Source organism: Canis lupus, chromosome 22 (assembly GCF_003254725.2).
Source record: "Canis lupus dingo isolate Sandy chromosome 22, ASM325472v2, whole genome shotgun sequence".
Classification (NCBI taxonomy): Eukaryota; Metazoa; Chordata; class Mammalia; order Carnivora; family Canidae; genus Canis; species Canis lupus.
Window position 1 is genome coordinate 4,521,577 of NC_064264.1, and position 21,005 is coordinate 4,542,581.

A 21,005-nucleotide genomic window follows, 5' to 3' on the forward strand; every position below is an offset into this window, starting at 1 on the left:
CCCTCCCTCGCCCTCCCCTGCTTGTGCCCCCCGCACCCCCCCACTGGGCGTTGTGGGGAGAGCGGGCGCCCCCTGCGCCGTGAGCCGGGCCGGAGGAGCAGAGGCGAATCTCACCCACCGCCCTGACGCCCTCACGCCCGAGCCCGCCTCCAGAGTGGGGCTCCTCCCGCCGAAGCCCCGCGCGCCCCGCGACCATTCCCTAAAGAACCATCACCGAGGTCTCGGGGAGACAGGAGCCCAGGGAGCGCTCGGAGGGGAGGGGAGGGGAGGGGGGGCGTGCGGCCGCGACCCGCCAGGAGAGCTGAGCTCCCTCGGGCTCCCCTCGGGAGGCGACAGCCGTCGGGGCCCTCCTGGCGCCTCGTCCAGGGCGAGCGCAGCCCCCGCCCCGCCCCGCCCCGCCCGCCCGCGGCCTCGGGACCGGGACGCCGACCCGCCTGCGCCCTCCACAAGCCTCGGGCGTCAAGTCGCTCGGGGGCGCGCTGGACCCACCGACCTGCGGGCCCAGCGCTCGGAGACCCGGGGGGGGGGGGGGCAGCACTCGCCGGCGGGGGGCTCACTTTTATAGTTGATTTTTTTAATTGATTTTTTTTTTAAAGCATGAGTTGGAGGGAGGAGCAGAGAGAGAAGAATAGAGAATCTTTTTTAAAAAAAATATTCATTCATTCATTCATGAGAAACACAGAGGGAGAGAGAGGCAGAGACACAGGCAGAGGGAGAAGCAGGCTCCACGCAGGGAGCCCGACGTGGGACTCGATCCCGGGACCCCGGGGTCACAGCCTGAGCCAAAGGTGGACGCTCAACCGCTGAGCCCCCCAGGCGTCCCTGATTTTTTTTTTTTTTTAAGATTTTATTGATTTGAGAGAGAAAGCGTGAGCAGGGGGAGAGGGTGGGGAGAGCAGGGGAGCCAGGCAGATGCTTAACCGGCTGAGCTACCAGGCGGCCCCCTACTGGCCTCGGTAGAAGGTTCCCCCCAAGTGCCTGCTCGTCCGGGCTCCTGTCTTCACTCCGAGACCACTTCCAGCGCCTCCCTAGGGGTATACATGTATTTTTTTTTTTTTTTTTTTACTTATCCTGCTTGAAGCGTGTGGTGCTCCCCGAATCTGAGCTTTGGAGTGCTGCACCACTTCTGGGGGTTCCCAGTTACCGCTTCCCCGTGGACTGCCCCTCGTGTGTTGCACTTAACTTCTTAATATCCCGAGGAGGATGAACAAACGCTTGGATAGCTTCCCGCCAGTTCCCACCGAGTGTGGCCGACACTTAAGCTGCAAAAGAACTTTCAGGCTTCAAATCTGAGAGCCTCTGGGCCGCCGGGGTTGGGGGGGGGGGGGGAAGGGGGCTTGGCTCGTGACCCCGGGGTCCGGGATCGAGTCCCGCGTCGGGCTCCCCGCAGGGAGCCTGCTTCCCCCTCCGCCTGGGTCTCTGCTGCTCTCTCTCCTCTGTGTGTGTGTCTCTCATGAATAAATAAAATCTTAAAAAAAAAAAAAAATCACAGGAGCTACTACTGTCCCACTTGCTCGCACCCAGGGGTGGCTCCTCTCCTGGGCACCTCTCTTGCTAGACAGGCCGCCTTGTTTTGGATTTTTTCTCTATCCTTTCTGTGAAGATGCAGCCCTTTGAGAATCCTGGCTTTGTGCAGAGATTTCAGATCTGACCCAGGACCCCCTTGTCTGGGTCCGGGGATTTGTCACCACCACAGGGCACTCACTCGTCCCCATGCGGCGTCTCGGTCCAGAGGATGGACCGGGGCTCCGGCACCGTCGCGGCCTCGCCTTCATTTTAACACTCTGGTCTCCAGCCTCCTCTCTGCTTAGAGATCCTGGGGCGGGGGGGGCGGGGGGGGTCCTTATGTTCTTATCTAACCAAAGCATTTAAATGGGTGTGTATTCATTTCTTTAGGCAATTCTAGGCACGTTGTTGGAGGGAGGCTTTGGGGGGATAGAAATCCCTCTTGGAAGTTTGGCTGGGCTGATTCTGGGGGCTGAGGTGTCCTACGCCACCTCTCCAAGCTCCTCCAGGACCCGAGAAGGCGCCTCCTGTTGGCCACGTCCGGTCCCCGCCGCGCCTCCGGCCCCCCTGCGGGCCCCCTGCGCCTGCCGAGGACCCAAGGGCCCTATTTCAGGGTCTGCCCCCCTAAGACCACAGGATTCCGGGAACTAGAGCACGCTTCTAGAGGGGGCTCCTAAATAGCTTGCTAGTGACGGTTCAGAGAACCCCATTTTCTCTTCCAGCAGACAAATATCCTGGGGAACAGTCTAGAACTGACGGGGCGGGGGGGGGGGGGGGAAGCACGTGCATCAAGTTGTATCGTGTGCACAGGATGCCTCACAGCAAAGATCCCAACAGTTTACCGGGTCCCCGTAAGACGGGATCACAGGTGCTGCTCCCCAACCCCTTCGTACTGTCCAAAGTTTCTATGACAAACATGTTCCACGCTGATAGGTAAGAATTCCAAATTTTTTTTTTTTTTTATTTAAAGATTTTTAATGGGCAGCCCGGGTGGCACAGCGGCCTAGCGCCGCCTGCAGCCCAGGGTGTGCGGTCGCCCGGGAAACACCGACCGCGGAACAGACCGGGCGGGCTGCGGCTGCCCTTGGCCCACAGCGCTGGCCGCGACGCCGAGGACCGCAGGCCCGGGGCGGCCCGTCCACCCCCGCGGGCTCCTCGCCGCGCCCGCCCGCCGGGACGCGGGGCTGCTCGCAGGGGCCCGGAGCTCGGGGCCCAGGACCACAGGGACGCCCGGCGGCCACCTAGGGGGGCGCCGAGCAGGGGACCCCGCCCCCGAGTGCAGGCGCCCCAGACCGCCCGCGGCCTGCTGTCTGCTCGGCCCGTCCTGGATCCGAGGGGGCTCTAGGCGCCCGGGGGCTCCGCGGCGGAGCACCTGCCCCAGCTCGTGGCCCCGGGCCCGGGATCGAGCCCCGCGGCGGGCCCTACGCAGAGCCTGCTTCTCCCTCGGCTGGTCTCCGCCTCTCTCTGGGTGTCTGGGTGTCTCGGGGTGTCTCGGGGTGTCTGGGTGTCTCAGGGTGTCTCTGAGTGTCTCCGGGTGTCTCTGGGTGTCTGGGTGTCTCTGGGTGTCTGTGTCTCTCGGTGTCTGGGTATCTCTGGGTCTCCGCTTTTCTCTGGGTGTCTCTGGGTGTCTGTGTCTCCCAGTGTCTGGGTATCTCTGGGTCTCCACCTCTCTCTGGGTCTCTGAGTGTCTCTGGGTGTCTGGGTATCTCTGGGTCTCCACCTCTCTCTGTGTCTCTGTGTCTCTGTGTGTCTGGGTATCTCTGGGTCTCGGCCTCTCTCTGGGTCTCTGGGTGTCTCTGGGTCTCTGGGTGTCATATAAACAAATACATGGGAAGGTCAGGTCAGCGCCCCCCGCTGGGGCCCGGCTCACTGCTGCCTGGATCTCTTGGACTCCCCAGAAGCACAGGGACGCCCCCGGTGCAGCCCTTGTGGCCCCATCTGGGTGTCAGGACAGTTCCCAGCAATGGCCCCGGTCCCAGTCTCCCCATCCCCCCACCTGCCCCCCCCACACACAGCAAAGCGGGGAGCACTGCACCTGCCCCCACTGACGTCCCAAGGAGCCTCCCCCCACCGCGGGTCACCTGCCGCAGGAGGCGGGTGCAGAGGAAGGATGCGGCCTGTGCTTCTAGGATACGCCCCGCAGGACCCTTGGAGACCCTCGGGGACCCTTGGCCGCCACCCAGGGCCAGGTGGAGGCTCCTGAGGCCACAGCCCCGCTTCCACGCACCACAGCAACTCGGCTTCTGCCCGCTGGCTGGTGGGGAAGCCTCCGGGGAAGATTGTAGTTTGGGAGGAAAAAAAAAAAAAGGTCAAACAAAAAAATGTATAAATGTACTACAGACCCACACACTCCTACATGTCCACCGGGTAATTGCTAGCGTCCATTTCAGCAACGACACCTTAGGATTTCTTTTGTGACTACAGTCGACCTTTGCATCACAGGGCTGAGTCAGGCAGATGGTTTGTACAAATTCAAAGTTTTAATGGCTGTTAAATAATAAAAGAAAGGATATTTGCACTATGTACATTCCGTCCGCTGACGGTACTCTCAGCTGGCCATGCACGTCTTATTGCACATATAGACAGTGTACAGGCATCTTGAAGACGTCTTAGCCATACAAGGACTAGCACTGAAGAGGCAAAAAGCCATTGCACAAAAATATTGAAGCCATTTGCATTATACAGCCAACTGTAAGAAAAATACTGAAGATTAATATCGAGAGAAATATTTTAATTTCGGAAAAAAAATCTCTAAGAACAAGGATTACAGAGCTTCATGTTTGCCATATATATATACACATAAAAAAATATTTCAGGACCCTGCGTTCTGAATGTCCCTCAAGGCGCGGCGATCTGAATTCCTATTTCTACATCGACCTTTGCATGTTGTTGACAGTGAATACGCTCTTTGCCCAAAATGCCTTTTTTTTTTTATACATCATTACGCTATTTGACAAAACAGGTATTTTTGTGCAGTACAGAAAATATTAAAATATATTTTAAGTTAGGTTAAAGTGCACAGTACGTTTGATAGGAAATAACTGCTAGCTGCCAAGCCAAGTGAGCATCTCCGGTGGCCCCGCTGCTCGCCCACAGAGGAGGGCGGCCGGGGCGTCGACTCGTGTTAGCCTGTGTTCAATGCAAACCATCCTCCTGGTGTCTTGTGTTTTGCGTTCACCCTTGTATTTGTCTTATAAAATGTGGCAGCTGCTGCTCTCAAAACTGAGGGTGGCTTTTCACAGAAGGGAAGCTGCAGTCAGCCTTCACAAGACTTTAAAAGACCAATGACCGGGGGATGAGTCACTGTGGGGCGAAGATCGCGTGCAAACCGCCGAAAACAGGCGGTGGTGTCTGAGACGCCTTATGGGAATCCCTGGAGCCAACACAGGCCCCTTCCCTTTGCTGGATCCTCTCTAGGCGTGTTTTGACTGAACCTCCTCCTCTCTAGGCCACTGGGTCTCTAAACGCCACCGCCCTAGCCTTCCCCTAAGCCTGCCCTGGGGTGGCTGGCAGCCGCCCCGCCGACCGACCGGCTGACTTACTTCTGTGCTTTCACACCAGCCACAGTGAGGCTTGCAGTGCTCTACGGGAGCCGCCAACCAAGTTACAGTAAAACGGGCACGTCTGCGTCTCTGACATCGTTTCCTCTCTTAAGAGTGGCAGTCGTGAGAAGTGCTGGTTTCCTGATCCGGGTCCTTATGTGCCATATGCGTTCTCGCTCACTCGGTCAAAGCTGTCCTTACACAAACTTTTTGGTTAAACAATAAACTTTTTATTTCTCTCTACTTTCCTATACCATTTCCTTATCATTTACCTTTGGTGCCAGACTTTCTTTCATTAGCCAGGTTACAGTGCAAAACTTATACTTCAAGACACAGGACGCTAACACTTATTACTTCTTTGTGTTAAAAAACGTGAATGTTTTGTGCATAGCAAAATAAGTCTGAATCCAAAAAAAAAATAATTGTTCACATTTCGTCTTCAAGTTTAATGTGCCTTTTTTTTTCCATCACAGCTATTTACAAATAACTTTGGGGTGCTCTCTTGATTTCAGTCAGTTCATTATATGAGAGGACAACAGGGCTGCTGGAATGTAGGAAACTGGATGGAATGCAGAAATATAAATAAAACCAATGTTCCATAAACCAAAGTGTAAATAATGCCTCCCCAGAAAATAGTTCTTATCACAGAAGCACCTATTTTTGGCATAATTTTTTTTTTTTTTGCGGAGTCACATACACCAGAAAACATGATTACTGAGACCTAGAACTACTGCACACCAAAGAGGATAGAAAATAATTCAGTATTTATAATATTAAAATAAAGTGTTTAACCACAAAAAAGCAGTAATAAAATAGTTTCCTAATTTACAATTTGCATCCAAAGGATGAATAAGAACTCACTAATAAATAATATTCATATAAATATTTTTGTATGTCGAAAATAGTTTTTTAAAAGGCAATGGTCTCAAGAAACGTCTTGAAAAATTTGGTGGTGAAAAACCTGATGGAGTCCCCCTCCCCCCACTAAATACCCAACAAGTTTGGTTTGAGTAAAACAAATGCATCTTGTTGCAAAGAACGGTTGTGCTTGGTGTTTTGGTAATGGCAGTAGGTGAGCGTGGAAGGGATGAAGGAGGTTGTAAAAGGCATTGATGTGCTGCTCAGTTCTTCACAGATAGCTCCCTCCCTGGCTTCAAGGTACGTATCTCTCCTATCTTAACACTGGAGGCCAGTTCTGAAAAGCAGAAAAATGTCCCCTCACGTCCTCCCTCCAATGCATCTAGAGCCAGGGACCTGACAGGCAGTGGGCGGGAGGCTAGGAGAGCAGGTGCTGAGAGCAGAGTGCAGGATCTCTGAAGAGAGGGGAGTCCGAACCGACCCAGAGGAGAGCAGCTGGCTTCATGTGAACAGAGCCTTCGTTACCGCTACATCTAGCAACGCTTGAACGGTGATGCCCACCTTGACCAGGCCTTTCTCTTCAAGGATGTGATGGGGGAGGCACAGTTTCTCCTAAAAGGGACAAGAACACAGCGATGTCAATGTTTCGATGACCAAAATGTAACCATAATGTCTTAGAAGACGCCACTGGCGGGAGCTAAGCTGAGCTCTGACCTACGCGCCCCTCTGATCACCCCAGACGGCGCTCCCCCACCTTGCTTGCTTGCCTTCGACCCACTGGCAAAGACCTTTTCTGTGTTTGCAGAGAAAATAACACTTTTGCCCAAGTGTGTGTGGGGGGGTTGTTCCAGAAAGTTTCCCAATCATCTTGAAATATGCAATCGATCTAAATATTTAAAAAACAAAAAAACATCGGGGATCCCTGGGTGGCTCAGCGGTTTAGCACCTGCCTTTGGCCCAGGGCGTGATCCTGGAGTCCTGGGATCGAGTCCCGCATCGGGCTCCCTGCATGGAGCCTGCTTCTCCCTCTGCCTGTGTCTGTGTCTCTGCCTCTCTCTCTCTCTCTCTCTCTATGTCTATCATAAATAAAGATTTAAAAAAAAAACTTTTATGCTAAATAACTGAGCTATATAGTCAGGTGGAAATCAAGCACCAACATTATAGTGGCTTACGTTCTCATAAAGCAAAATTGCAAACAGCCTCTCACACATTTTAAAGGAACTGATGTACGCGGTTATACGGACCGTGCGCCATTCTACCGACCATAAACCTTGATTTTATTTGCTGTGATCTCTGAAATGGAGGTACGCTGCGGGACTGGTATCCTTTCTTCGTGGTTTACGAACAGCCTTGTAAGTAAGTAATTTTAACCACGGCCTTCAACAGTCTCTCTTTTAGGACTCTTTCATAAAACTGTCAAAGACACAAATGTCCTGTTATTTTCTCATGTTGTGTTTTTGCTCTTGGGAAACGGCCGGTACATACAAGTCAAGGCAGATAATCAACCCACCCCACCCCACCCCACCCCCGCCCCGGTGGTGGCCGATCAGGGTCTTGGCCAGTTCTGCTTCATCTCATGTGACTCCTGCTTGAGGGACCAGATCTTCCGGCTTCCTCCGCGCAGAGCGCTCAGGCACAGGCGCTGTGCTCTTGGGTCTTCCAAGGACACACCATGACATCTCCAGCAAACTGAACCGCCCTCTGAAAATGGTGTTTTCCTACACTCTTAGTTGCCTTCGTACCACTATCCTTCCTCCTTCCCTAACTCGCGGGAAGTTCAGAGCCTCTCAGATGGTACTTGGCACCAGGTGTAAGAAATGGCCACATGTCGACGAAGGACAATTTTAATCATCATTTCACGTGATAGGATTGTCTTGTCAATGGCATATTGGGTGGGCATTTGGGTTTATGCCAACTTAGCGGCCACATGTCAACCCGAGAAAGGATGGGAGGCTGAGCTGGGAGTCCTGAGCCGTGTCCTAGGCCGGGATGGGCATGCCACAGCCAGACATCAGGGTAGACCCTTTCCTGGGACCCTCTGTCATGGGCTTGTGAAAGCACCTCAATCTGGCACGTCATTGCTAAGGCTGGTCCCACACGGGCAGGGGTATGTTTACCTCATTCTTATGATCTCCACAGCACCCAGGTGACATCTGGCTTCGTAGGAAATTACAAATGGCCACTATTATGGCTAAGCTCCCACTACTAGGCATTACTCAGGGGTAAAAAAAAAAAAAAAAAAAAAAAAAAAAAGTCTTCTATTTACACCATATGCTAAAAGCAATTTCAAATGAATTAAAGAATTAAATTTTTTTTAAAAAATATATCTCTCCTAATAAAACCGAGATAGGGGATCCCTGGGTGGCGCAGCGGTTTAGCGCCTGCCTTTGGCCCAGGGCGCGATCCTGGAGTCCCAGGATCGAATCCCACGTCGGGCTCCCTGCATGGAGCCTTCTCCCTCTGCCTGTGTCTCTGCCTCTCTCTCTATGTCTATCATAAACAATTAAAAATAAATTTAAAAAAATGAGATAAATAGTCTAGCATTTTCCCGTAGAAGTAAATGGAGAATTTTCTGAGCCTTAAAAAAAAAAAAAAAAAAAGATATAAAAATCACAAAAGATAAAAACGATGGATCGCCTTAAGGTTCAAAGCCATGTGTCAAGGAACCCACAATAGTTCAAAAATAAACAAACTCCAAAAAAGTATCTGCATCAAATTACAAAGGGTTTTATATGACATGGGAGTTCAATAAATCACGGAGAAAAGCCGCACGAACACCGGGCGAGGACCGCAAACGGAAATCTGGAAAGGAGGAGGCAAGGCCCCAGGCGGCCCGAGAGACCCTTTGCTCCTTTCCGCGGCGTTTGCTCATGTTTAGTCCGAGCGCTCCTGAGTCAGGAGCTCACGTTTCACGGGGCTACACTCTGCGCACTACAGGCTTTCCACGGGGCCGATGCCCTAAACGAAGCCCTGCGTGCGATGCGACCCGTCTCCCTGATGACCGCGCGGGTCCCGCTGAGCAGGGCCGCTCCGGGGGCGCAGGCTCGAGGCCGGGCTGGGAGGGCCTGGGGGCTCCGGGGGGCGGGGGGAGCGCGAAGACCCAGCTGGCCGGGGCCTCGTGCGAGGCTCAGCTCTCGCAGGCCGCGTGTCCCGGAGCGTTCCAGCTGGCATTCCGCAGCTGCCCGGTCTCCGGGCTCCCGGAGCGGGTGCTGCGCGTGCCACGGGGGCGCGGGGACGTGACCCACGGGCTGCAGCCGCACAGCCGGGTCACCGGGGACGGGGACGGGCCACCTCGACCTGCCCTCGCCGTGCTCACGCCCGTCACCGTTGGGGGAGCCTGGGGCCTTCCCTGGGAAGGTGGCACCATCCGTGCTCCCTCTTCCAGCACCTTCCAGCACAGAGTCACAGAGTGGCATGTCACGCGGGGATGGGGCTTCGGGTCCCCATGCGCCCGCCTCGGGTCACAGCCACGCACAGGCCTGGGAAAGGCTGGCGGGCCGTCAACACTACCTGCTGCCTCAGGAAGATTCAGCTCCCCGCCCGCCCCCCCCTCCAAGCTTGGGGCCAATGCTGCAGATCTGTGTTGCTCTTTTTTTTTTTTTAAGATTTATTTATTTATGACAGACACAGAGAGAGGGAGAGAGGCAGAGACACAGGCAGAGGGAGAAGCAGGCTCCATGCAGGGAGCCCGATGTGGGACTCGATCCCGGGACCCCAGGATCATGCCCTGGGCCGAAGGCAGGCGCTAAACCGCTGCGCCACCCAGGGCTCCCCTGCGTTGCTCATTTCTGTCCAACGCCGGGCAAGGTGGTCGCGCTACGGCTACGACAAAACGGAGACGCGGAGAGTTTAAATGACCCTGTTGGGGGCCGTGCGGCAGGCCCAGGCCCGGGATGTGGACGCGCGTCTGTGTCGGAGCCGGGGCTCGGTCTCCAGCACCTGGGCCCCGGGTCGGGAGGAGGCCTCTGGACCCTCGGAACCCGACCCGCAGGTGCCATCAAATGCACAGCTAGGTGGGGGCCAGAGAAGCCCCGGCTCGGGGACGGGCCACCTGGTTCGTCGGGCTTGTCTCCAGAGACAACGGGACACCGCGCCGGCAGGAGGCGTCCGGGGGGAGCATCACCGCGTGGCCGTGCCCCTTCCGTGCTCCCCGGGTTCCCCGACAGCCCCGCGCGACCTCATTCAGGTCAGCGCATCTCAGCCCGTTCCGTGTGCTTCTCAAACGCCAGCTCCTGCCACCGACGTGACTGTCCCTCAAGCACAACCGCCCGCGACGCCCTAGCGTTAGAGAGCGTCAGGGCCCCGTGTGCCACCTGGGCGCCCGGGCTCAGCGCAGGACCGGGACGGCGGCAGCTCCCGCGGACGGAGAGGCCGGCTTGTCCCTGTGCCTCCCAGCCATGGAGCCTCCCCCCGGAACACGCCATGGCCCCCCACACCCGCCCTCTCCCCCGTCCCTAACCCGCACCCCTCCCCGGCCGCGCCTACCCATCTTCCAGGTCTCGCCTTAACATCCCAGGACCAGGAGGGCCTCGCAGGCCACCTGTTGCCTGCAGGGCTGGATCCCCTGCCACGGGCTTTCCAGAATCTCGAGCCACACTGAATTCGGTTTTGTCTGTCTACCAGGCCGGGGGGCCACACGGCCGCCTGCAGGCCAATTCAGTCCGCAGCCTGCTTCCGTAAGGGAGGCTCCTGGGACACGGCCACGTCGGTCCCTTTACAAGTCATCGGTGGCTCCTGCGGACGGCTAACAGCACGGCGGGGTAGCTGCAGCACGGACTGCGGAGCCCCAAAGCCTCAAGTGTTCACAACCTGCCACTTTACAGGGAAGATTTTGCTGAGTCCTGGTCCAGACTGCAAGAGTTTTGAAGACCTGGTCACGCCATCATGGTCACTTTTTTTTTTTTTTTAATCCCCAAGACCTACCACAGAGCCTTACTCAAAGAGGGCGTTCAGTATTTGAAGAACGAACAGACGAACACAGGCACAAAGGAAATCACGTTGAAAAGCCACGGAACTGGACCCGGATAGTCTCAAAGAGGGAAAAAAGTGTATATTCTGCATCTCTGACTGGTCGTTGAGAACTGATTTCAGAACCCGAAGCCTAATTCTAAACCCAAATCTCTTGAAATACAATGATATTGAAATATTTTTTTCCACTTAATCCCAAACCACTTTCAGGCTCTTGAAAAATTAAAATTAAATTAAAATTTAATTAGTTTAAAAAATTTTTTAAGGCTCTTGAAGTTTCGCTCCTCTGTCCATTATTCTACCCTGGAAGGTGAAACATCCTTTGTCCTTGTGTGTTGGCTTTCCAGCGCGGCATGGATTTTCGAGAGATAACCCGAGCCACCATGCACTCAATTTAAGTTCTCACAAATAAGTGGTTTCAGGGTATCCAGTGCCTTTTTTCTTACCTATCTCCTTGGTGCAATTCCTACTCAGCTGTCTTACGTTCGGTTCTGCAGGGCCTTCTCTCCACCAGCCTCGTTCCCTAAGTGTCTTGCCCAGAACAGCGAGCCGCGTGTGAACCACAAATCCATAAACAGAGGGAACAGGAGCACCGGGGGGCTCAGCGGTGGAGCATCTGCCTCCGGCTCGGGTCGTGACCCCGGGGTCCCAGGATCGAGTCCCACATCGGGCTCCCTACATGGAGCCTGCTTCTCCCTCTGCCTGTGTCTCTGCCTCTCTCTGTGTCTCTGATGAATAAATAAATAAAATCTTAAAAAAAAAAAAAAACACCCAGAGGGAACAATCCATACATCAGCTGTGACGCACTGTGGAAATCCTGACACTTGAGTGGTGACCTGCCAGCAACTGGAGGAGCTGGAGAAAGCCAATCTTCTATTTCAAAGAAAGGATATGAATAAACAGGTGGTTCTTTTTATCAGACACTGGAAGGAAGTAGTGGGAGAATGGTGTTTCTCATGTGAGGAAGGAGATTCGGGGTGCACATCTCAATCACACAACTAAATCCCCGAGCAGCTCTCCGACAGCAAGACATCACGCAAGCACACAAGCTGGTGGGTGGTACCTCGGGGAAGAACCATGGCGAGGCCTAATATTCTGAGTAGAAATGAACAGCCTGACAATGGACAAGACAGTTCATTCCAAGTTGTGCCCAAAGGGCTAAATTAATTGTGTTCTGCTGGTTGATTTAAAGAGAGAGAGAGAGAGAGAGAGAGAGATACCATCCAACAGACCCCAAGAGGGGCAGCACGGTAGGATACAAATACATTAACGACATGAGAAATGAAAGTGCATCCAGAGAATCCTTTGAGCCAGAGCTGAAATACGAACATAGCCCAAGAATGATGTCAAGTCAACACTGAAAATTAAATCTGATCTCACGTGATTGCTCTACCCAGTTGCTATGGATAGAATTTTCTTGCAGGTGCCACCCTGTGAGTCTGCTCTCTTCTTCCCACCCCTCCCAAAGAAGAAAAAAAGCAAAACCCAACAGAAGCCATCATTAAGGGAGGCCTCAGAGCACTGCAGAGCCAGATGGAAGCGCAGAGCTGCTCTGGGTGGGGTGCAAATCAGCGTATCGGTGTGGGCTGATGGAAACGTGGAATAATCACCCGAAACGTATTTATGAAGACAACTTATGGCTCAGGGTGCGCGTGAGACTTTGCACAAAGGGACTTTATTGTGTTACAGGTGGAAGAGCACAAGGTGGCGCCCACAATGGTTGAGTACATCTTGTGGGTTCCTTACACACAGCCCAGGTTAACCGGGTCACGTCCACACCCCTTGTATTTCCCCCAGTCAACACAGAATCAGGAGGGAAACCGCTCAGGTAACCCAACAAGGTGCTTTCACCTAAAGAACGTTACCTGTTAGAAAACCTGACCTAAGATTTAGCCACAAAGAATACGTATAAATAGTCTTCTGACTATGTGGGTTTTCCATATTCTCAAGTCCCTCTGGGCTCGTGGAAGTGTTCGGAAAAATACAATTATCTTCTTAGCAGCCGTCGACATAGACTCTTCACATCTCAGTAAGCTAGAAACTTATCTCGAAGAAGTTAACGTAATCATCTCCCAAAGCGAAGAAATGAATAGTATTTGGCAACTGGATGTAAGGTGGAGCGTAGGGAGAACTGAGCCACGGAGGAGGGCCTTCTCATGTTAGGAAGAGACATCCCAGAACCAGGAATGTCTTGGCCAAGACAAGATTCTAATGTTTTTTTTTCTCTTTTCTTTTAGTTACAAACGGATCACTTTGCTCCCAAAGCAGATAGAGTTACTAGGTGACCCTGTAAGCTTCCTCAAGACAGGAGCAGCTTGCTAATGTCACTGGGCATCAAAGGCTCGAGGGAAATTTCACGTTGTTGGGGAAACTACATTCTTCTAAAATAAGAGCCAATCTTATTGTTGGCTCCGGCCACCGTGACCCAAGTCCTAGGATCAAGAATGTTCCATGACTCATGGCTTTATTTGAAAGAAAATACAGTCAAATCCATCACACTCTTGACCTGCAGTTACAATGTGATGGAGCCAAAAAACCAAAACGACCCATGACTGTACTTAAAAATAGAAATCCCCTCCGGAAACATGCTTTCCTTAGAGCTCAGGGCAGACCTAACAAGGAGCAAAAAGTAAAAATACGCGCGAGGTGACCTGCAAGCGAAGCCTCCAGGGGGTGCTCTGACAGCAAGGGACCCTTGATCCCTTGTGGCCCACTGCACAGCTGGAGGGGGGGTCATGCTGTAGGGCAGAGGGGCTCCCTTGGGTGGAGGGGAGCCACCCTCCCAGCCCCGGCTGCAGGAAGCAGGGAGGAATCCAGCCGCATGGCCAGCCAGGCAGGCAGTCGCGATGGGCTCTTTCAGCTTGTCCATCAGGGGATTCTTACAATTATGAGCCGAACTGGGGGCCCCATGCCAGCCTCGGAGCTCCTCCGCCAGCCGGCCCTCCTACACCTCGACGGCCAAGTGCTGGAGTAGACTGTTGGGGTTGGGTGTAAAAGATGGGGTCTGTAAAATCTTTCTTTCTTAGAAATGTATTTCCTAGTTCTGTAGAAATGGTTGTATTAGATGTTCTCTATCATTTAATAATATACTTGTGGACTAAAAGATGTAAGTGCTGTATAAAATCAGCCAATTATATCTGCCCTTATTGTGTTTGTCATTAGCCAGAATAGAAAGGCCTTTAAATATTGATTTTTTTTTTTTTAGAAAGCATTTGAATGTATTTTGTTTGGAATTGCATTTATTCAATCAAGTATTTAATTAGTGCTAAATGTGAGCTGGACCCTGTTGCTAAGCCCCAGCAAGCAATCATATCTTAGATAGGGTTAAAACCCCCAGTAAAATTGCCATATTGCACATGTCTTAATGAAGTTTGAATGTTCATCCAAACATTCTCCATGCGCTGATAGAGCCCCTCTGCTCCTGTTCTGGAACCCTCTTCGGCTCCCCCCTGGCCAGCGGGAGGGAGGAAGCCTGGGCCTGGCACCTGGCGGCTGGCCCGAGAGCCGGCTAATGGGTCACTGGGGGCGGGGGGGGTCCCCGAGACGGATCGGGGGGCGCGTGCAGACGCTAGGCGGCCAGAACGCTCCAGCGGTAAGTGACCAAGGCCAGAATGACAAAGAGAATATGGACAAGACAGAAGCTCAGAAGGTCCCTGGAGCGGAGGGCAGAGCTCGGTCGTGGGGCTTTGTCCCCAAGTGCCAGCAGAGCGCCAACAGTCTTTCGAATGTGACGGAAGTCCAACTGCAGGACGTCACACGGAGAGCACAGGTCGGCCTAGTCCGGGGACAGCCATCGGGACAGAAAGAGACAGTGCACACGGTTAACATCCGCCGAGGAGCAGCTGCAAAGATGCACACTTTTTTTTTTTTTTTTTTTTTTGCCTCCTAGCAAATGGCAAGAGCCATCCCTTATGTCCACGCACCGACAGCAACTGCCTCACCCGCCGCTGCAGGAGCGGGGCGCAGTCCGTGGGTCCGGTGCCACCTTGTACCCTCCAGGCCCCGCCTGGCGCCCGAACAGCGGGCCCGGGGAAGGGCAGCCCGAGCTCGCCGATGGCACGAAAGTCAGCACCTCTTTCTGCACTAGGGGCACTCAGGACACGACCTACGGGAAAGATGGGAACCCCCAGGGCGGCCCCCCACCTGTCCTCACCGCCCCCCACGCATTCTTCAGCCTCAACACCGAGGGCACCAAAGTGCCCCTCCCTAAAAGGTCACCTAAGCCATGTCCGGGTTAGGGCGGCTCATAAACCCTGGGGAATGCTGGCTGCAAACATGTCCCCGCACGTGCCACAGAGGCCCCTGCATTTCGTGCACCTGTAGCCACACGGGGGTCCAAAGTCTGGGGGGGGTCTCCTAACTTAGACGTGCGGTTGGGGTAAAACGTGAGACGCCCGCGTGGGGCTGTTACGTAAATGCCTTCACCTCTGTACAGGTGTGTCGGGGGCACAGGTCTTCTGGGTCGGCCTCTGAGTATCTGCTGCCGTCAGGAAGCCAAAGGCCTCCTCATACACTGGGCTCCTGAACTGGAAATGACCCCAGCGTAACGTCACCGGAGATTATAATTTAATCCTAATTAATAGGATTAAGTGATCATTTAATTGATATTTCTATTTCGTAAATGCAGCTTTAGTTCGAATTTGGTGAAGCATCTAAAACACGTGCAATATGTATTTTACAACATACTTTGCTACAATTTTGCCCTTTATTTTAGCCTCATTGCTAAGCAGAGGCAAATCCCAGAGCCGCTGAGTCTAAGGTAGAGACGCTGACTTGTTTTATCCCCTGAAGTTAGCTCGGTGCCCTCGGATAAATAGGAATATTATGGTACCAAGTGGGGTGCCAAAGAGCAAAAACATTCTACTCTTACGTTAATTTATGAAGGTAGAGATGCTGCTCTTAAGATTTTTTAAAGATCCTGAGTCATGTCCTATCTGTTCAGATCACGCGTCTTTTCTCAGTGGATTTGGAGGAATCAAACTACCACTGTTATTTTCCTGAGAATGGAAACAGCTACACACAGATCTGATTTCACTGGGGGAGAGACGCTGATCGAGCATTAGCAGGTGGGGAAACATCTAAGGAAAGAAGTTTCTATTGCAATAAGAATTCTCTATTGCAATGTTGTGCTTTAACCAGTGAAATCTGAGCAAAGCAGACAGAAGACAGGAGGCATCCACAAACCGAAAAGTGATTTCCACAAAAGTGGGTATTTCCATGTTAAAAGCAAATCATTCCAGCTCCGGTGTCTATCTGAATACACCTGCTGGAACCCTATGGAAATGTCTGGGCTGCTCCCCACCAAAGAACTGGGGTCGGGTTGTCCTTGCAGTGTTCTTCAGGAGCACACTTCTGGCACGGGGGAGCCAGCACAGACCATCCTCCTCCTCCTGGAATTAATTTTGCGACGCCACAGATTCTGGGCTTTATTCAGATTCAAGTGGGGGACGGCCCAGACCCACAGTCCATGGTGGTTGGTTTAGACTGAATCATGGCCTCTAAAGGGAAAGGTGTGGGTCTAACTAGGATTGTCTGGTAGGTAAAAGCTGAAATCACCGTAACGGGGGAGTGCAGGGTGCAGGGGGCCCTCTGAGACTTGCACGCTGACCTGTCCCACAGCCCACAGCCCACAGCCATCAGAGCAGCCCCTGCAGGGACGCTGGGCTAGGAACCAGGGCTGAAACCCCTGGGAGGAACGGATGTTCTGCCCCTTGTGCCTACCAAACCACAGTCGTAATGAGAGGGACTTAAGAGATTATACATTTCTTATCTTAAAATTAAAATAGGAAAATGCTGAAGAGGAAGAAAATTTATTTTTTTAATTAATTTTTTTTTTTGAGGAAGAAAATTTAATAAGGGGCAAAATTTCACTCGGTATTACAAGGCATCGGTAATTACGGTAGGGCATTTGAAAAACCCAGTTAAGGGGATCCCTGGGTGGCTCAGCAGTTTAGGACCTGCCTTCGGCCCAGGACGTGATGCTGGAGCCCTGGGATCGAGTCCTGTATCGGGCTCCCTGCAGGAAGCCTGCTTCTCCCTCTGCCTGTGTCTCTGCCTCTCTCTCTCTGATGAATAAATAAATAAAATCTTAAAAAAAAAAAAAAGTGAAGTAAACCCAGTTAATACACGCAGAGTCCTCACAGGCAAGTGTGGCTGCTAATCCCCACCACGCAGAACAGAATTCACAACCCCAAGAGGTGAACGACCACTTTCTCTTAGAGTCAACACGAGAATGTGTGACGAAGCTTTCTGGGTTCAAGACTGGCCCAGCTCCCCCAAACAGAATATAGACAGGTCAGGGAAAAGGTCTGGTTTATAAATGTTCTGATGGTCACAGAGTCTAAATTCTAGGAGATTTAGAATATATTCAATGTATTTAAATATTTTAATTTTTAAGGCGACCATACTTGCAAAGTATTTTTTAAAATCTCAGATAACAAAGCTCAGGAATGTTGACAGCCATTCTGAACCTTTAAAGGGCTGACAGACGAGGTCCTAATCTGATGGGAGTGGGGTAATGCAGGGCTTCCAGAATTTTCTCCAAATATATGAGAATTTATATCAATTTTATGGACTTACAGGGTAACTATTTTATCAGTGAGCCACTTTACCTAGAACTGTAATTAAAGATGCTGCTTCTAAAATGTTTATTCTCAACAATGCACAGATGAAAGGCTGCTGGACTGCTGACCTCAGAGACCCTGCCAGCAGGAGACACGCGGCGGGAAAGGAGTCTTACATTCTCAGTGATAAACACAAACCACCTGGAAGAAGGGTGCCTGATTTTACACACCAGAGATGGACCCTTCTTAATAAATTATGAATTTAAAAATTGCTGTTAATTAAAATGGTAAATGTGTCCATCTGCCCCTCTGGTTCTTCGGCCTCAGAATTAACCAGTATGAATAGAAAATTACAAAGCTTTGTAATAATAATCTCATCCCATCCCCCAAAAGCTTTTACTAGTTATGACTTAAATTGAGGCTCAAGTTACTGATTAGGGGGAAGAAGACAGACATAAAGTTCAAAGAGGGAGAACTCGTTTCTCCCGTTCTCAAGGTTAAAACAACAACGAAAAAGAGTAGCTTCAATTTACAGAATGTATGTCAATAAAGAAAAAAAATCATATTAGTTACAAATTTCCTTAAACCCTCAGCAACAGTAGGGAAGTGACTACTGTTACCTTCAGACCCTGTATCTCATCATAAAAAAATAAATTAAAAAGAAAAACAAGAAAAGGCAAATATGAAAAGTATTAAAGAAGACTCAGCCGTAAATAACGTCAACATGACCCACTACATCTGTTAGAATCCGAACACACTCCAGGATTTTACTTTTAACTGCATTTGGCCCATGCAGAAGCCGAGGGATACCCTCCAGTCCTGGGAGGGCAGGTGGGGGCCCGGAACCGCCAACCTGTCCTGGAGCTGCTGCCCTTCATCCTCTTCTCTGTTCTCCCTCTGCAGACGGTAAGGACTATGAAGGGCACAAAACGCATTTCCTATAAGTTCCCTCCTCCTCTAAAGACGGCATGTCTCTTAGGTTAAGGACCTTGCTCCTTACAGAGGTCTGAGGCCAAGGTTACTTACTGAAAACAGAGTAGAAAAATTTCCCTGGTGAACAACAAAAAAAATCTATTTTCGAATATTTTTAATGATTCATAAATCAGAGGTTTCTGTTGACCCGCGACAACACTAGTAAGAGCCCCAAACAACCCGAAATTTGGATCAATTTGGAAACCCCCCACAGCCAACCATGAATCTTCTATGACAAGTTTAGAGGCCAAGGAAAGAAGCCTCAGTGTGTCCAATAACAGCCTCATGACTGTGACTGAAGTCAGGTTCTTGGGGGACACAAAGAACATATCCTCAGGCGTTCGAAAGCCCACCAAGGGTCGGCCTGTCTTCAAGATCAAGTTGATGCTTGCGCCAGACGTCAAAGGCGGCTTTGCACAGTCTGACTCCTGGCATCAGTACCCGCAGGGGCTCTGCAGGGCGCTGGCACCCTCACACAATCCCAGGTTCTCCAAGGCACCATGATGCACCTGTGGTTCACTCTTCTACCCTGAAGCAGGGGAAGCAACTGTGGAGCTGCAGGATACAGGGGAGCTTTCACGGAATCTTACAGCTTGGAGAATCTTAGTACCCTGATGACTTTCAAGCTATGTTTAGCCACAGGATACATTTTTCCCCCCAAAGAAAATATGAGCTGGGAAGCCAGTATCTGCTATGGACAAAGGAGCCACTGCTCTGGCGGGTGCGAGGGGGCGGGAACGGTCTGTAGTCTCCCCCCTTGGCTTTGCCTCACCTGCTGTGCCGGCCATTCGAAAGACTCCAGGGCTCTGAAGAACGTGGCCTGAATTTACTGCTCAAGTCCAACACCTGCAGTTTGCAGGGCGAGGAACTGGGTCACAGAGAGCCGGGTTCCAACGCCACCTCTGCAGCTACCAGCTGGGAGCGTGAGCTTAGGAAATTATTAAACCGCTCTGGACTGCAGTTTCCTCGGAGCGTGGCAATAAAATATTGACCCCCAACCCTCCACGGTGAGCATTTAAGATGATGCACGTAAAGGAAGTCCTCAATACGCAGTTAACCACTGCTAATTTTAAGGAGTCGGCCTCAAAACCAGTTAACAGCACAGGAAGGGACAACTGACCCCCCACCTTGTGCATTCCCTCCCTCTGCTCACAGATCCCCTTCACCCACTCGCTCTTCTCCTTCAGGGTTATAGTCACTCTGTTTGTGTCCCTTTAGTTGAGGGACTGGTCCCCCAAACCAAAACCAAGACACTCCCCCCCAGTGCACCAGAAATGGGCAGTGGGGAGAAAAATGATCTCCACTGAAATAACTATGGGAAGGAACGTCATCCCCTCCACTGAGAAAGAAGCTTGCCCCCAAGTGCTGCTTCTGGTTCATCTTTAAGGACATCTCCTTGAGGCAAACCTCTATCTCATTAGCCTCTACCTCACCCCAAATCCTTCTCGGCTGATGGCATGGAAGTCTCCGGTCACCCCAACAGAACTGCTGCAGATCCCTATCGCTAACTTCTTCCTGTGATCTCATCGTCCTTCCATCAGTAGCAGCTGCTGTCCCAAGTCCTGTCTGTTCCCCTGCACGTAAGGAGCCAAGGGTGTCCATCCAGCCTTAAGCAACGTCACAAACAACACCCAGGGGTCTGGAGTTGTCTCCCCTGTCCCCATTTGCTAACCTTCTGCGAAGGCACTGACCGGCTGCTTACACCGTCTGTAATTCTGGATGCGGCCAAGGGAAGGAGGCACATTTCCAGGCGAGCCGCACCAGAACCTCTCTACCAAAGGGCAAGACGCATCGTGAGCCTTGACGGACCCGAGGCATATGGCCGTGACGGTGTCCATGGGGACTTCTAATGAAAATGGAATAAACTATGACCATTGGAACCATTTAAAAATTGCTTCCGTCCCTTCAGATGACTTTATTTGTAAAAATTTAACTGAATCTGTTCAGCAAATACATTGCACATGTAGGAATGTGCAGAAATCACATAAGGGGCGGACGCTGACGCTGAAGCCTGGTGGTTTCAAACAGTGATCCTATTACAAAGGACAAGAAACCCAGAGCTTAGACCACGGCTGTGACTCTTCAGCCTCTACAGGACGATTCATCATTGTCAGCATTTAGCTTATAAGATACAGATCTCAAGATCTCTGGGACTTACAAGGGTATGTGAGTAGGTAAGTAAGGGATGGAGAAGAGAGCGGGAAAACTTACACCAAGGAATTAACTATATTTGGGGCTGGGTAATCAAGGCCTATTTTGTTACCCAAATATTAAGTGTGATGCAATTAAGAAAACCTAACAGTATCGGTTCTCTGTTTTTCTAGGTACCAGTCTGATCGTAAATGGAGAATTTATGCGCTTAGGCTTGTGGGAGAATTGCTTTTGTAGTGCAAATAATTAATTGCAGCGTGCCACATACACGTTAAAACATAATCCCCTTCAGTAGGGAAAGAAGCGTATCTGAGGGAGAAGAGGGTCGTTTTTCCCCCTCCCCCGGCTCACTATGCCATTCCCTGATTAAAAGAGCTGCTCATTTCCAATCATGCATTCTGTGAGATGAAACTAAGTTCCCTCGAGTGTACGGGATGATTTGCCA

General features: G+C 51.6%; 1 protein-coding gene across 4 annotated transcripts in view; it reads right to left on the minus strand.

The window, feature by feature from the left end:
• Positions 1-3,964: 3,964 nt before the first annotated feature.
• LRCH1 (leucine rich repeats and calponin homology domain containing 1) overlaps positions 3,965-21,005 on the minus strand; it is a 205,983-nt gene continuing 188,942 nt past the window's right edge. For 2 of the 4 annotated variants that reach the window (XM_025478295.3, XM_025478297.3), the window contains one exon: positions 3,965-6,518. In XM_025478295.3, the coding sequence (XP_025334080.1) occupies positions 6,408-6,518 (111 nt within the window). In that variant the 3' untranslated portion in view covers positions 3,965-6,407. Of the gene's footprint in view, positions 6,519-12,529; positions 14,650-21,005 lie in introns of those variants that run through there. The other 2 variants (XM_025478293.3, XM_025478296.3) reach the window with 1 other exon arrangement.